Source organism: Ciconia boyciana, chromosome 6 (assembly GCF_034638445.1).
Source record: "Ciconia boyciana chromosome 6, ASM3463844v1, whole genome shotgun sequence".
NCBI lineage: Eukaryota > Metazoa > Chordata > Aves > Ciconiiformes > Ciconiidae > Ciconia > Ciconia boyciana.
This window is the reverse complement of record NC_132939.1, coordinates 30,789,703-30,804,596: the sequence shown is the minus strand read 5'-3', so window position 1 is coordinate 30,804,596 and position 14,894 is coordinate 30,789,703. Positions and strand designations below refer to the sequence as shown.

General features: G+C 39.4%; 2 protein-coding genes across 3 annotated transcripts in view; one reads left to right on the top strand and one right to left on the bottom strand.

Annotated features, from left to right (window-relative positions):
• Positions 1-2,709, top strand: part of CDAN1 (codanin 1) — a 34,430-nt gene extending 31,721 nt beyond the window's left edge. Inside the window, exons 27-28 of one of the 2 annotated variants that reach the window (XM_072865608.1) lie at positions 46-153; positions 926-2,709. In XM_072865608.1, coding sequence (XP_072721709.1) covers positions 46-153; positions 926-1,051 — 234 coding nt within the window. In that variant the 3' untranslated portion in view covers positions 1,052-2,709. Of the gene's footprint in view, positions 1-45; positions 154-925 lie in introns of those variants that run through there. The other variant, XM_072865609.1, reaches the window with a different exon arrangement.
• Positions 2,710-3,970: 1,261 nt separating this feature from the next.
• STARD9 (StAR related lipid transfer domain containing 9) overlaps positions 3,971-14,894 on the bottom strand; it is a 118,079-nt gene continuing 107,155 nt past the window's right edge. The window contains exons 25-34 of the mRNA XM_072864248.1: positions 13,921-14,118; positions 12,943-13,126; positions 11,472-11,618; positions 10,729-10,834; positions 9,972-10,114; positions 9,210-9,274; positions 8,915-9,120; positions 8,421-8,500; positions 7,839-7,997; positions 3,971-6,732 (exon numbers count right to left, since the gene is read on the bottom strand). Of these exons, the coding sequence (XP_072720349.1) occupies positions 6,631-6,732; positions 7,839-7,997; positions 8,421-8,500; positions 8,915-9,120; positions 9,210-9,274; positions 9,972-10,114; positions 10,729-10,834; positions 11,472-11,618; positions 12,943-13,126; positions 13,921-14,118 (1,390 nt within the window). The 3' untranslated portion in view covers positions 3,971-6,630. The remainder of the gene's footprint in view (positions 6,733-7,838; positions 7,998-8,420; positions 8,501-8,914; positions 9,121-9,209; positions 9,275-9,971; positions 10,115-10,728; positions 10,835-11,471; positions 11,619-12,942; positions 13,127-13,920; positions 14,119-14,894) is intronic.

Below are 14,894 nucleotides of genomic sequence, written 5' to 3'. Positions count from 1 at the left end.
AAAATCCATTTCTTTGAGTTGTTGATATTTTTTTCTCTTCTGCAGTGGGATTTGTTCCTTTTCGTGCTTCATGGTCTTGTAGAACATGAACTAATGAGAACTAGTGAAATAGAGAGTTGCTTGCATAGCCTTGAAGAGCTCCCTTGGCCCTCAGTAAGTAATTAGAAGTGTGTGAACAATAAGTGAAATAAAAAGTAAAGCTACATAAACAGTCAATCCTTGTAGTTCTATTTCATGTAGATGAAGCCCATAACCTTCCCTATCTATAGTTCCTGCTTAATGCAGCAGCACCACTGGCTTCCATCAAGCTTGTTACTGTTACTAGTGTTTGACTGAAATCTGTACTTGGGTGAATCCTAGCATTTCCCATGCAGCGGAAACATTTCCAAGAAAATTGTAACCAGTTTGGAGACCAGCTGGCTCAGTTACCAACTCTCAGTTCTAGCCTGAAGATGTTTGCAATGCTCTAGCTGAGAATAACATGTTGGGAAGGGTCTTAACTGACCAGACTTGCATTTAAACCTCTTTGCCTCCTACCACCAGATTGTGAGAGGAATCAGACTATTCTAGCCAGAGTCAAAACGTAGGAAACTGCCCAAGTCCCTTGCTAAAAAGTGGGCAGTATTTCAAGGCTGGTGAGCGCTTGCATATTGGAGATGTTTAACCATTTAAACTGTGGCAGTGATCTTTTCTGAGGAGGGTGTGGGGATTAGAGGGGAGACTGAACATGTAGACCTACAGGCATTCATCTTTACAATCAATTTTGTAGCTTATCTAGGTTTCTGCACTGGAAAACCATCAACAATGTGTTTAACCTTGTAAAGTTCTTTTCTAGAAAAATTAAGTAAGCCTCTTTCTTTGTTGACATTTGTTAATAAGGGTTCTCTGGTTTGAGGTTAATAAGGGTTGTCTCTGTTCGTTACAGGATTTCTTAAAAGAACTGGAAATGCTGTCCAGAGTATTTGTATCAGAACATCATATAGAAGAGCCCAGGACTAACCCTTGTGAGCTGACCAGACAATCTCTAGGTACCGTGACAGCACAAAGTTAGTGGAGGTGGACTCTCTGTGGACAAAAGTCACTAATGAAGATGCAAATGGAATTTGTAGTGTTTCTGAATGCATTGTGAGCTCTTTGCTGGGAGCATACTGCAGTTAAGAGGTCACTTTGTGCAAAACCTGCACTGGTCTTTCTGTTCATGGGACATTTTGCCGTGGTGACTATGCTGACATCAGCAAATGGATCTCCAAGTCAAAAGTCCTTTAAGCACCTTGATTGTGGCTCAGAGCAGCCGTTTTTTAGACTCATAGACACTTTTTGTATTTGTGCAGCAACAGGCTGTGGCCAAACCCAGGAATCAATTCAAGCGGACAAGTTACGTCATGATCACAGAGATGGTTTCCTGGTGCCTGTCTCTTCTCTTAACTTAATGTGACTTCTCATGCTGTCTTTTAACAAAGACTGTACTGTCAGGGGAGGGAAAAGGTGAACCTGTATGACATGGAGATGAGCCTATATTTATTTTTCATTGTAAGCTCAATTTTCGAAGGTTTGATTTTAATTTTTTTAAGACTCGTTTTAAAAGTTAAACCATATTAAATATATACACCAGAACATTGATGGCATTATTCTTAAAGGATGTAGATGCTTAAGTGTTTTTCCATCTCTTGTTGGAAACAGAACTTGTAATTTCTTGGGGTTTTTAATAGAAATAAGGGAGAAATATCTGTTTATATTTTTTACTGAAGACAGATTACAGTATTTTTTAAGACTTTTATAGTATGTGACCATAAATGGCATCTGGCTGCTATTCACTGTTTTTTATAATCCTTCTTGCCTTGAGTTTGGGTTGTATCAGACAGGAAGTGCTGCAGCAAGAATACTACAGGCTGGAAGAACAGACAAAAAAAGTAGTGAAAAAGCACTGTGACGTCCTCTGGAGAGCTGTTTTTGAAATTAATCCTTTTCGTGGAGGACAGTGGGTGTTTTCTGCCTTTGCAGATAGATCATCACCAAGGGTGTGACCTCCCATTCACTGCACACACACACACACACACCACACCCCCCCCTCCCCCCCCAAGTATTTCCTTAAACTGGGGTTTGTGGTGGAGACTGCTGGTGGTTAGCAGAGTATGATTAGGGGCTTATTAGCTGTCTCACGTGATTCCCCCCCGCCCCGTAGCAGTGAGGATATTATTTCCTTTTGTCTAGGAGTGTCCTATTTGTGCAGGTTTTTCCAGAAAGCCAATACTGTGTTATGAAAGAACAACATCTGGACAAAAGGAAGCCCAGTGCTTTTTAGCTTGCTAATTAACTTACCTCTTCCTTGTATAAGGTGAGAAAAGGTAACATCTTGGAGTCAGTGATTTAAGAAAAACCACAAACAGGACTAATTAGGTAGAACTGTGGCTTCTGTTAAAATATATGTGAGAGAAACCATAGAAGCATGTCAGTGTCTGAACTGTACTGAGATTTCTCTTGACTTGGTTACTAAGCACTGCATTGAAAGATTTGACATGTTCCATCTGCCTGCCTTATTTTAGGGGTTTTCTGATGTGCTTGAAGCAGAGGGTCCCTAGATGTAGGCACACTGTGTATGCAGCAAGGACATGGCAATACGAATTGAAGTAGCAAGTATACCATATCATACCACACCTGCTCCCTGAGGCTGAGTATTATGTGACGTTTTGGTGCAGGTCTCATTTGAAGTTGTTGTTTGTCATAATAAACATGATTAAATGTCCTGGTTTGTGTTCAAGCTGTTGCTATATAACCTCTTTGTACTGGGGTGAAGTACAAAAAAAGGTGCCTTGCCACAAAGCATGGGGCAGAGAAAGTATAGTATTATCTCCTGTCTGGCCTGCTGCTGCTGCTTTGCTTATACTGAAATAAATATAACTTTATTTTGTTATATAAGGGGGGTGATGGTGGTGGAAGGGGGAAGAAGTTGGAATCCATAATGGTAAAAAAGGTGCTCTTGGCTCTGGAACTGACTTTGTTTGGGTATTGTAAAACTGTTTGCATAGATACCATGGCCACAGCTGTTTTTGTGGACTCAACATACCTGAATTATCCTTCTCTAATACAACATGCTTGGAAGCTTTTATTTAAAAGGTGACCAAGCCCCAGGAGCAGTTTAGTATGTCCAGAGAGCATAGTTGTGCCCTGTGGGGCAGAAGGCAGTCAGTTCTTCAGCGGGAACCAGCAGGTAAGAAACACCTCTGTTTCCATGTTCTTATGTCTTAATGCAGTTACTCTAGTTCCTGGGCATCCCATGGTACTTAGCCTTGGTTGCTCTGTAAAGCAGAGACCCGACTTTGTAACTAAGCCTTAGGAACAATTGTGTAGCATGCTGTTTTCTGCCTAGGGATACTCAGCAGTGGGACAGCTCTCATGAGGATGCATGACTCTCTGCAGTCCCACTGGGCTGGTAGACTCCTCTTGGTGTGCTTCAAGCGTTGTAGCTGTTCCCTGTGCACTGCCTCTAGCTGTAGTGCAAGCAAGCGCTGCAAGGAGAGCAGTAGGGAGAAGAGAGCTCACAGCAAGCTAGGTCAGAGTGTGTGGGCTTCCTTCTGTCAGTCTTTTCTACTGCAAACTCACAACTCCCAAAGGAAAATGAGGAAAAATGGCATTATATTAACTTCCTTCCGGGTGTTCAGGTCAGAGGAGTTGTGTAACTGGCCTCAGGAAGAAGCTTTAGCCAGTGCCTCCTTTCAAAACAAAACAAAACAACCCCCTTTTGTTTGGATAAGGCACTGTGTCACAGAAGCCAAATTTAAGCAGTGACTGGCTTCTTGACTTGTGTACCACAAATTCATATTCCATGCGCATTCCTCAGCAGGTAAGTAGGAGACCTACATCTTTTATCACAAGCTAGCCTTTATGTTATTTCTCCATCCAGCATAGTTCCATAGATGGGTATCTTACCTGGAGCAAAATAATGTGGGGCACGTTTTTTTGTGTAGAAAATACTATTTATTGTGGATATGAAAATAGCAATCTTGATTAAGAGCAGAGATGCAACAGTAGGTGGTACAATACAATTGGTTTGATCATCTGCTGCTCAGCAGTAACTTACAGGAAGTTGGTATTTGCCTGTTGTAGATTAACAAATTGGGTATCTGCTGGGTTTTTATTTCTTCCTTCCAAACAAACCAATGCCGTACAGTAACAGGTACCATAAAATGTTATATTTGCAAAAGAAAACATTCATATAAATAGGCTTTTTTAGTATCAATTGAAGATTGTATTAAAAAAAAGTTATATTAATTCAATACTGATAAAAATAAAACTTAGCTTTGATAGCATATAAAAACGCTTCAAAACAAGCATATATAAATAACTTAATTTGTAAACATAGAAAAAAATCTTATGTATATATAAAAATAAACATCTGATGCACTGTACAATAAGACATTATCCTTCATAGGCACTGGCATCGTTGATCAACAGGAGTCCCCCTAGATGTTTTTCCTACAAAAACTGCTTTATCACTAGTGCCATGTCCAAAATAAAAGGGAAAAAAAAACGAAGCACTGAGCAAATCTTTTGTGGATTATATGAAGACCTCCCCTACCTCCTCTGGAAATCCATGGAAGCAGCACTAGGGACAGAGCCAATATGCCATGCTGCTGTTTGTTTCTGCTCATTTTTCTAGGGATTTTATGTACTGTCTTGTTCGCTCTTCCTTTCTTGGTTTCCACCAAAAGTGAGGGGACTGTATGACAGGTTGCAGATCTGGAAATCTGTCTTTTCACTCAGTTGCAGAAAAGTTTGTGACAGGTTGTCCCTTTTTCTTTGAGGGGCTATGGAAGATGCATGACACTTGAAGTGAATCATGCCATGACTCAGTTTGGCAGGCTTTTAAGAAAAGGCTGAGCCTCACCAAAAGAGAACAGTAATATATTGGTGTTAAGATTGTAACCACGACCATCTAAAGATAAAACAAAGCAAATTTGTAAGTGAGAAGTTTTGTTATCCTACCTGGTATAGTTTGGGGGGGGGAAGCCCCTTGGGCTGGTATGTCTCAAAACTGCTATTTTCTTAAATATCAATTTAAAATAGCTATTATCTTTTATTTTAAAACATAATATATTAATAACAGGATGTAACATAGAAGCTGAGAGCCAAAATTACACCTGTGCAAAGATGTGGTAAAAGTAGATCTTGGCTCTTGAACTCAAAGGTGGGAAGTGCAGCTAACTTCACTGTATGCTGGGAAAATGCATCTTTTACTGAAAGTAGCTGTGTTAAAGTAGCAGATGTTGAATACATATCTCTCACTTGACAAATTCTTTAAAGTGCAACAGCTTCTTGAACGATGTGGGCTTTTCTGAGCTAAAGAAAGCATATCATAGCAGCTTTTATTGCTTCAATAAGATATCTAAAGTGATTCTTTACCATTGTGCTGAAGAACTAAGTGAAGTTACTCAGATATTTGAGTTGGTTGTGGTTTTGTTTAATTTTAGGAATGTGTGGCCAAATTAGGGAGTGTGTTGAACAAACATGTAAAGCCTGACAGCAGGATTGTTGGACTAAGTTCAACAGAAGTACCATGAGGTAATTGAATGGGAAGAGTGTGTATTCACTGCAGTGAGACAGCTGGTCACATTATGCACGAAGAAGTGCGATAAGACTATGACCAGGCTAGATTTTCAACTCTTAATGCATTTGGGTAAAAGTGGAGAAGGGCTGATGGAAAAAGCCATTGTGGGAAAATGCTGGAGCTACTCTTATTTGCAGGATTTAAATTCTAGAAACAAGCTGATTACTCAGTAGTACTCCCTATTAATGGCAAAGTGTCACTGTTTACAACTGTCAGTTTGGTTTCTTTATTTCAAAGCACCTAATTCTGCAGTGCAGTAAAACTGTGTCCTGAGGTGTGGTGGTTTCCACTGATGCTGCATAGTGTAGTGGCAACCTGAAATACGTTATACTGGCTGCAAGTAGTCAGCCAATTACATGAGAAAAATCTACCCAGGTTGTAGGATGACTAGCGGATATCGTGCTGTTTTAACTTCCCTTCTCAAGGGGGCTATAGCCAGCTAGCTAAGTTAAATGATTATCTGCACTGTTAGGAATTCTGCATTTGATGCTTATCTCAACACTAGAAAGTGGCTTTGCAGCTCTACTCGAGCTTGTAAAAGGTCTCAAGCCATATGTGTACTGTTTCCAGCTTGTAGTGCATTTCATTGCTTCCATTGCCTTTTTCTCACTGCTGCCTAAACTTTCTTAAAGAAAGAAGGTTGATCATTGAAGCCCCTTGGAAACAGAAATTAAATAGTACACTTCTGCATGTAAGATGCTGGCTATTGTAAAGCAAAATCTCTTCCTCTGCTCTTTATAGAGACAGCACACCTTCCTGCTGTTCCACGGAGGTGTTCCACAGCTGTCTTCAGGAGGACAGTTCCCCATAAAACTTGCTGGGTTTCTTCTGAGCAGCGTTGGCTAAAATAAATGATGCTTTTTTCTAGCTATACTTTTGTATAGTCCAACATTAGCAGTTAGGCTCCTCAAGTGAGGCTTGATTGTGACTGTCTTATGAGCCAGCATTTTACATTACCCTTACGGATGCTTGTGTCTCTTGATGAACTTTCAGCTGCTGTTAAGTGTCCAGTTTTGTACCAAACACTAACTAGCAAGAAAGTGTGCCAGTCGAGCAATCACCAGAGGCTGTCGCTTAGCAATGGAACTCAGGAGCCTTGCGGGGATAGCTGGGGCACCAAGATCCACCTGCAGGAATTAGAAGAAAGGCCGCATGTTGGGGTTTGTACCTGTTTTTGAACAAAACACTTCTCCAGCCTGGAATAGCTCTGATGTTGCAAGTATACGTTAAGCACAAAAGTAGTTTACAGCCAAATGCTATCATTACTGGGTGGTTTGTATCTTTTCTTCCCCCGTACTCCATAGACCTGCAAAGCTTTGCTATTCGATGTTACTTTCAGCAGGCGTGACCCACGCTGCTTTTGAGTTTGAGCTTAGATTAAATATTACTAGTTTGAGACAGATACAGTGTTACTGAAAATGTATATGCATATACTAAAGTGCAATATAAAATGCACATGAAATTATAAAATGCTTATACGTTACACATATGCATTGTAAAATGCATATACTAGCTACTATAATTTAAAGATAATATTTTTTAAATTGTATCTTAAAAACATGTTTTAGGTAGATAAGTTTAAAGGACTAATGCCATTTAGCTCTCTGATGAGTACTTTAAAATAAATTATACACATTATGGTATTCTCTTCTGGACATTAAGTACTTAGTACCACTGTCTCAAAGCGAGCCTACTTTTCAGATGAGTCTGTAATAAATTGATGGCAGGATTTTCTTATTCCTAACTGGAATCCTAAGCTTGACTTCTCTTTTGTATCTATTAAGTGTGAAGAATTAATGGCTTCAGTTAGAAAAAGTTAACAACAAGTATTTCCATGCATTTTGAAAATAGTATAACCCAAGGTGGACTTCCTGTGTCCACAGCAAGATGAAAATGGAAACAAGACTCTCCATACTGGCTCACCATGTGAGAATGCAACATATATGAAAATTGCTAATAAACCTTTACAGAAGAGTCTTGGTATCCCAGGGAGCAGCTTTAGATGCTGTAAAAACTCGGGATCATGTGCTTAAGTACAATCCTAATACGATTCTCTCTGCATTACTGTACATCATGCTAGGTAAGTGTGAAGTGGAGGAGTCTTTCATGGTCACTTCATAGACTTCATGGAGCATAGCATAAGGATTATATTTTTTGTTACTTATCAGCTCTTAAGTGTTCTGATATGTAACAGCTTTTTGCATTCACAGTTGGACATACAGCAAAATCTTACCTGTGCCATGTAAATAACTCTGGTGATATCTCTTCCATTCACTACATCAGGTTCCAGTATCCAAGCACTTGGCAAAATCTCCCCTCTCACCACTTCTTTGCAAGGGTGAGGCATGGATGCATCATAGACAGACTGAATAGCCAAGACAGACAAGTTCTCCTGCATGTGACAGAGTGTAAAGATGACAATTTGAAAAAAATTTTATGCATATAGTAATGTTTTCTTTGTTTGCCATGAGGCATATTTCTCATATTACTTACTTAAAAGAGCTCTTTTAATAAGAAATAATATTTCTCATGTTATTTATTAAATAATTTTTGTCATAATCTTGCATGGTTGTAACTAGTATATACTGTGTAACGCTTGTGCTACTGCCTAATGGGGCTTGGTTGGCCCCATTGGTGTCATTCACAAGAGGGTTTTATACATAATTCACTTGTGTCATATCAGCATGGCTTTTGTTCCTATTACACTGTCACTTCTGGAACTATGAGCATGGACTTTCCTTTCTTCTCTCCTTTGTCCTTGAACCATGACTTCAGAAGAATCTCCTCTATGCTTCAGAGAGAATGTTCACTTTACCTCTTTGGCTTCTACAGTAATGCAGCAGAAATCCCGGGGTTGCTTTAGGTAACATAGGGAGGTATCGGTCACTAAATATACTGTGGAAAAAAAACCCACCCAAAAACAAAAAAAGGAGAATTATACTTTGACAACTTTAACTTGTCACAATTTCCCCCCTCTTAAATGCACACGCATATTTTATTTCGTTGCCTAAGAGCAGAGCTCTAGTTAATATCCTATAATGTGTCATTAAGATACTTTTTCAAGCCACTTAAGATTTATTTTGACTTTCAGACCACTGTCTCTAGCTGTACTTCTGCAGCGAGATGTATTTAATATTATCCTTACTTTGGAAAAGTCTTGCAAAAGTGAAGTTCTCATATTAAATAATGAAATTGTTTATTCAGACCTGAAGAAATGAAATAAGATGCCTCTAACTCTTCCTGGCTGGCAACCTGAGCTGAGAAAGTACATAGTGATAATGGTGGCCAGTCGTTTGTGTTGATACTCACCCAGCTGAATATGGCTGGTTACCTTCTTGTGTATTCGAGCTGTGTTGATAGTTCTGTCGTACAGATGCCTTTTGCCAGGATCTCTCACTAGTCCCCACACGTAGGGAAGAGGTCTTTCTATCACTCCAGCTCCCAGAAACCCGTGCCTTGTTGCTGAAGGGAAGACTTTGTAGTAAACTAGCACCTCTTTTTCTGTACATTGATATCTGTCAAAGACAAATGAAAGGTGTTTGCACACAAGAGGGCCCAAGTACATTAAAAAGCCTCCCATTATAAAGACCTGCCATAAACTTACTTCCAACCAGCTGCTGCTTGGCGTGTGTAGAGATTCCTGAGGTTATGCGAGCATGCTGCCATTACCTTAGAGAACAATGACAAATGTACAGGTAAGAGAAAGTTGTATAAACTATAAATTGTGTTCAGCTTTTACATGCTGCTACACAATCTTCTACTCAAACTACTAAGCTGGCTTTACCACAAATAGTTTTACAGTGCTAGTAATCCTTAGGGAGCTTTAACAGACTGGCTAGCCTGTCATATTCTCTCCTGAAGGAGGGGAGAAGATATATATGTGTGTGTGTATATATATATATACATATATATAAAAAAATATATATAAAAGTATGCCTGTATGCTAGCCTAAACTATTGTGAGAACATGGGAGATGGGGGGAGCATGTATCTCCAAATGATGCTGAAGGGATTCTACCTGATCTGAAATACAAATTTGGTGTGCTTTCCTTCTAACTACACACTCACATCTTGTCATACACAGATAACGTAAAACCTGCACTGTAGGAATTCTTGGACGATAGAGGAATTCAGCAGTTTCACCAGCTTCACTCAAACATTTCAGCTAACATGCAACAGTCTCTTCTGAACTCCACAGCTGCAGCCTGGCTCACTGTCCCCCACCATTTAAAATTACAGTGTGTCTCTGTAACCAAGAAATGGGTAACTATTGGCAGCATAGAGCAACAAGGCTTGACCCACACATTTTTGCTACAACTCTCAGTAGGAGGTATAGGGATAAGTGAAAACTCTGCTTATTTACTTACCTCAGTGGTAGCATTAGCCAAGATATGTTTGGATAAATCTTGGTATCCTTTTGTTGAAGAGGAGCTGACAGAAATAGTTAATCCATGAGTGAACCTACAGCTGATGCTACTAGAAGGAAGGGGTGGCTGAATTCTGCTGGCTTCTGCAGGAAACAAAAAAGCAATAGGGAAATAAAATAAAAAGGAAACCCACCACTATGCTGCAGTTGTAGGGCCTTAAACCCTCCAACTTGGAGCACCCAATCCACCTGATTCTGATGCAGGACTGATAACACCCCTTGTCTAGACAATCTGTGTATTGGTAATTACACTGCAGTTATGTCTTGCATTACTCAAGTTTAACGGTTATTACCACATATAAGCTAATAAATAGCCTAAAGAAGAATAAGCAACATCAGTGTTGAGGGTAAAAATAGGAACTTCCGTGTACAATCCTATACTCATTGCAGCTTTAGCCTCTCCCCCCGCCCCCCCACTTCCTTGGTTTATTCAAAGCATTATCCTCATGTCCTCTCAGAACACTGTGCTCTGATGTTACCACATCAAAAGACCAGAGGGACCAAATCACCATTTACTTTTTTCAAGAAATTCTAAGCAAGCTCTGGCTACTGGTTGACAGTATTTTTCTGAAGTCAGGTAATGGTAGGGATATCCTCAAAACACCTACAATCAAATTAGATTTTGATTTACATAAATGACAAATCTCATTAGACTTTGGGATACAACTCAACCATAAGCAGATGTGTGTTTTACTTACCAAATGCTGAATCCTTCTGTAGTTGCTCTAACACATAAAGCTGACTATTTCTGACAGCTGAACGACCTCGTGCATCTCTTGAAAGCAAAGCATTTCCAGAAGAAACCTGATTTAAGAAAGAGCAGAAGTGGGAGCTTTTGGTGCAAACTGGGAAAAATAAATTGTTACATAGCAAGTGGAATATTTGTGGCAAATCTGCCTTACAAGGTTGGAAGTTTCTCTTTATCATAAGGTAACTCCTTTGCCTTTGCCCTGGTTATGAAATGATAGCTTGACTCCGGAAATCTAGCAAACCAAGTATGAGGAGCTAGCACAGGTGCATACTCCAAAAAGTAACTGCAGGAAAGTTCATGTTCACACACACGCTTAAGTCAATGTATGCATCACTGAGGGAGGCACACTGAGAATATCAGATTCCGGTTTATCACAAGAAAAGACCTGTTTCTAAAACATTTGACGGTGGCATTACTGACGATAGTAACACTATCTGGCTTTTATCTATGAAATAAATAAATAAATAAAAACCCCCACAAACTCAGAAAAATAAAAGTGTCACTGTCCTTTGCAATTACACGGTAATGCTCCCTCCACCCCATTTCACCCCTCGGTGTACTAGTGACACAAACTGCTTGATAGCTGTGACAGAATAGGAACCATCTCAAAAAAGGTTTCTGTTCCTACAGTCTCTCTGTTATTGCTGAAGCATCAGGAGACATCAGTCTCCCAGGCCAGTTGTTTCTCACCTGTCCTTCCTGGCTGCTGAGGTTACTTGCAGTATACGTAGCAGTATTACTGCTATTGTAACCAGATGTTGGGCCAGAGGAGAGGCTGAGGCTGGAGTCTGTACACAAAGTGCTTGTACTTGCAAGAGTCTTCAGCCTTGCTTCTTCCTGTAATAAGTATCACAGTATGACAAACAAACAAAAAAAACCCCCCACAAAACTTACCTTGCACAACAGCTAGTCAAATCCACGATAACAGCACTGAAAGTTGAAAGGAATAATCTAAAGAAGTCCAATTTCTTTCAAGGAGTGCTGACAGGACAAAAGCTGTTGCATTACAGAAAGTATTAAATAAGCGGGCTCATTTGCAAGACTAGGATTATATAAGCCATAGAGCGAATCACCCTGTAAAACCTGGCAGTTGGAAAATCCAGCTTCTGCCGTTGTTATTCTTCACATACGAGAGTCCAGGCTATCAAACCAATGCTAGGATGTTTTTAAGGGGAAAAAGTTTTAAAAAAGATCTCTTTACAGTCCCATTTGTTCCTCTTTGCCTACTTCTCGAGTAGTCCCTGACTTAACTTGCTGGTCAAATGTAGTTGTTAAAGACTGAAGATCTTACTTTAACCAATGCAACTACTCAATGCCAGCCCAGAAGATGAAATAAAAATTACATAAGAAGAAAATACTGAGAACTTTCAAGGGCAGTTTTAAGTTTGGTTTTCCAACTCGGGTGAAGTATTTCTACGTTTCACAAGAAAAATACGGCAGCGGATGTGGTAAGATCCAGTCATCCAGTGGAGGTGCCTGAATTTGAGCTGCCTTAAAGAGTGTAGAGCAATGAAATGAGTGTTCACTACATTTTGCACCACACACACACATATGAGGAGAGGAGGTCTGCAGCTACGATTGAAGCTGTGTTGTCAGGCAGTGACAAAGGTTACTGCATAAAAGTATAGTCAGAAACTGGGCAGAACAGACACATCCTAACGAGGCATTGCCTTTGCATCTGGGAGAAAAATCCACACACTTGGACTGTGCAAGATGGGTAACGAAGTGCAGAAGAAAAAACCAAAAAGTACAGGACAAATACACACACAGAGAACAATCTAAAAAGAGAAACAGAAAAAAGAAAAGAATAAAGGCCTTTGTGTTTAAGTACATACGGAAATAAACTCAGTTTGCCTTAGCAGAACTCTTCCATAGACTGGGCAAATGCCCCACGGGATGGCTCTGTAAGCTCAGTCCAATGAGAAAACATTAGGAGTTTCTTGTACATAAAATGTGGCTTCAGGAAGATGTAGTTCAGAAGCACGAACAGTATCAGTTCAGTACTACTGAGATTTTTTTAAAGCACAAATTTGCATTTAATTCTTTGGTTTTTCTACGCTGATGTGTATCAAACAGGAGAATTACTTAGCCATGGAAAAGTTTATTTTAAAAAAATGCATTGATGTGAAAAATGCATAATAGTTTCCTCTGTAATGCTCACCTTCTGTAATTGAGAAAATATTTGCTCCCGTATACGCCTTTTTTCTTGCTCAGCTCTCTCCCGAAGTTTGTCCCTAGCTCGTGCAATTTCAGTTTTGGTTTCCTCTCGTGCTTTCTGGTAGTCTCGGAGTAACAGTTCAACGTCTGAAGGATGCTGAATGCTTCTTCTTTTTGGTTCTTGAACCCTGTAAGGATAGGTAAGTGGGGGAAAACACACATAATTACTTGAAATCGGGTCACCTGACAAAATACCATGAGAAAATAATCTTTTAACACGGAACAGGAAAATTTGCCAGAAAAGCCATTAAAAACCACCACATTAGCCTCCAAAACATTTCTCTTTGCTCACAAAGGCTGCACAGACATTAACCTTGGAAAATTATTCAGATTGCAAGCCCAGTTTACCACTGAGATTACTCCAGCGATTGCACTGGTTTCTAAGTCAGCTCTCCATATGATCTAAGGTTACCGCTTTGGCATATCACACGCAAAATAATTGTGTTGGGAAAATAACTGTCTCCTGACCTACCGCAAAGGAAGCAAAAGTCATTTAGGGGATATGGTGGGGGATGAGAAGCTCAAATTCTAAATGGTGAAGGGTAGCAGAATTTTTTTGTTATTTAACACGAAACTTAACTATTTCACGTGGCTTTTAAGTTACTGAAGGAGTAAGACGACAGATTGGTCTATAATGAGTCAAGACTGAATACTTGGCTGTCCCCATACATCATATACATAAAATAAATTAGACACTTGTTACGGACTGAAATAAACTAGATGGAAGAGTTTAATGAATGTTTTCTAAAATCAGGCACATGTTTTTCCTGAAAGCACTTTCTATCCCAAAGTTTAACAGTGCTGCATTGAGAATAATTCTTCTGCCACAGAAGTGTCAGATGTCAGTAAGAACCATTAATGCGCACCATTTTGAACACTGTTAACGTACATCAGGCCAAAAGAGAGGTTTCTAATGCCCTACCTGGTATTTTCCACCACATCTCTTCTCAGTTGTTGCAGATATTCTCGGCGTCTGCTGGGGAGATCTAGATCCCTCTGACTTGCATCCAGCGTCTGCAACAGACTCAAATGCTTTTGCGGACTCAGACTTCGGCTTCTTTGGTATCTTTGCAGCCTTTTTTCTCTTTCCTTCCTCAGAGTTTCAATAGTCCTCATGTGTCTGTTGGGGAAACATGATTAGAGAAACAAAATGCACCCTGCAAAGCTACATTTTCTGATTTTTAAAAACCCTTAGATATTAGGTAGCTTTGTAATGTAAAAATTATAGGAATCTAATACTCTAGGAATCACACTATAATACTATAGGAATCACTCCCCTTGCAAATAACCCTTTGGCCACATGCTGACAGATGATGCAGAAATTCTAAAACTCCACTGCTTTTACAACAGTAGGAAATGCATAAGAGGGTCTTGGTTACCGCTTGTAATGGCTGAGAGGCAAATTGAGGACGGAGACTAATGTAGCTACTCCTAAATTTTTTTAGTTACAACAGCTTCCTAAACTGCATTCTATAATCCAATCACAAGAATCTAGGATCTTGATTTTTTCATAATTTATTTTGTATATTTGTGGTTGTTTTAAATGTGTTTCTGCGTATGTATACAGCAGCATTTATTCACAGAAGCATGAATGAGATATTCCCATAAATAGGATGTATCGATTATTTTTACATTGCAATAGATCAATGAAATATATTCCCATGATCACTCTCATAGCTGCTAGAAATTTTAAGAGTGGGGTGACACTAGATTTGAATTACACTGAATCTTATGCTTTTCCCTATTTTCTTGAATTAACCCCAAAATTTTGTCTTAAATGCATTACTTAACTGTATATAAAATAAGCTTCATACTATATCTCTTCACATATAGTTCACTCAGTGTGACTAAGTGATTAAGTGCTCATTGCTAAATGTTATTTATGCTGCATGAAGT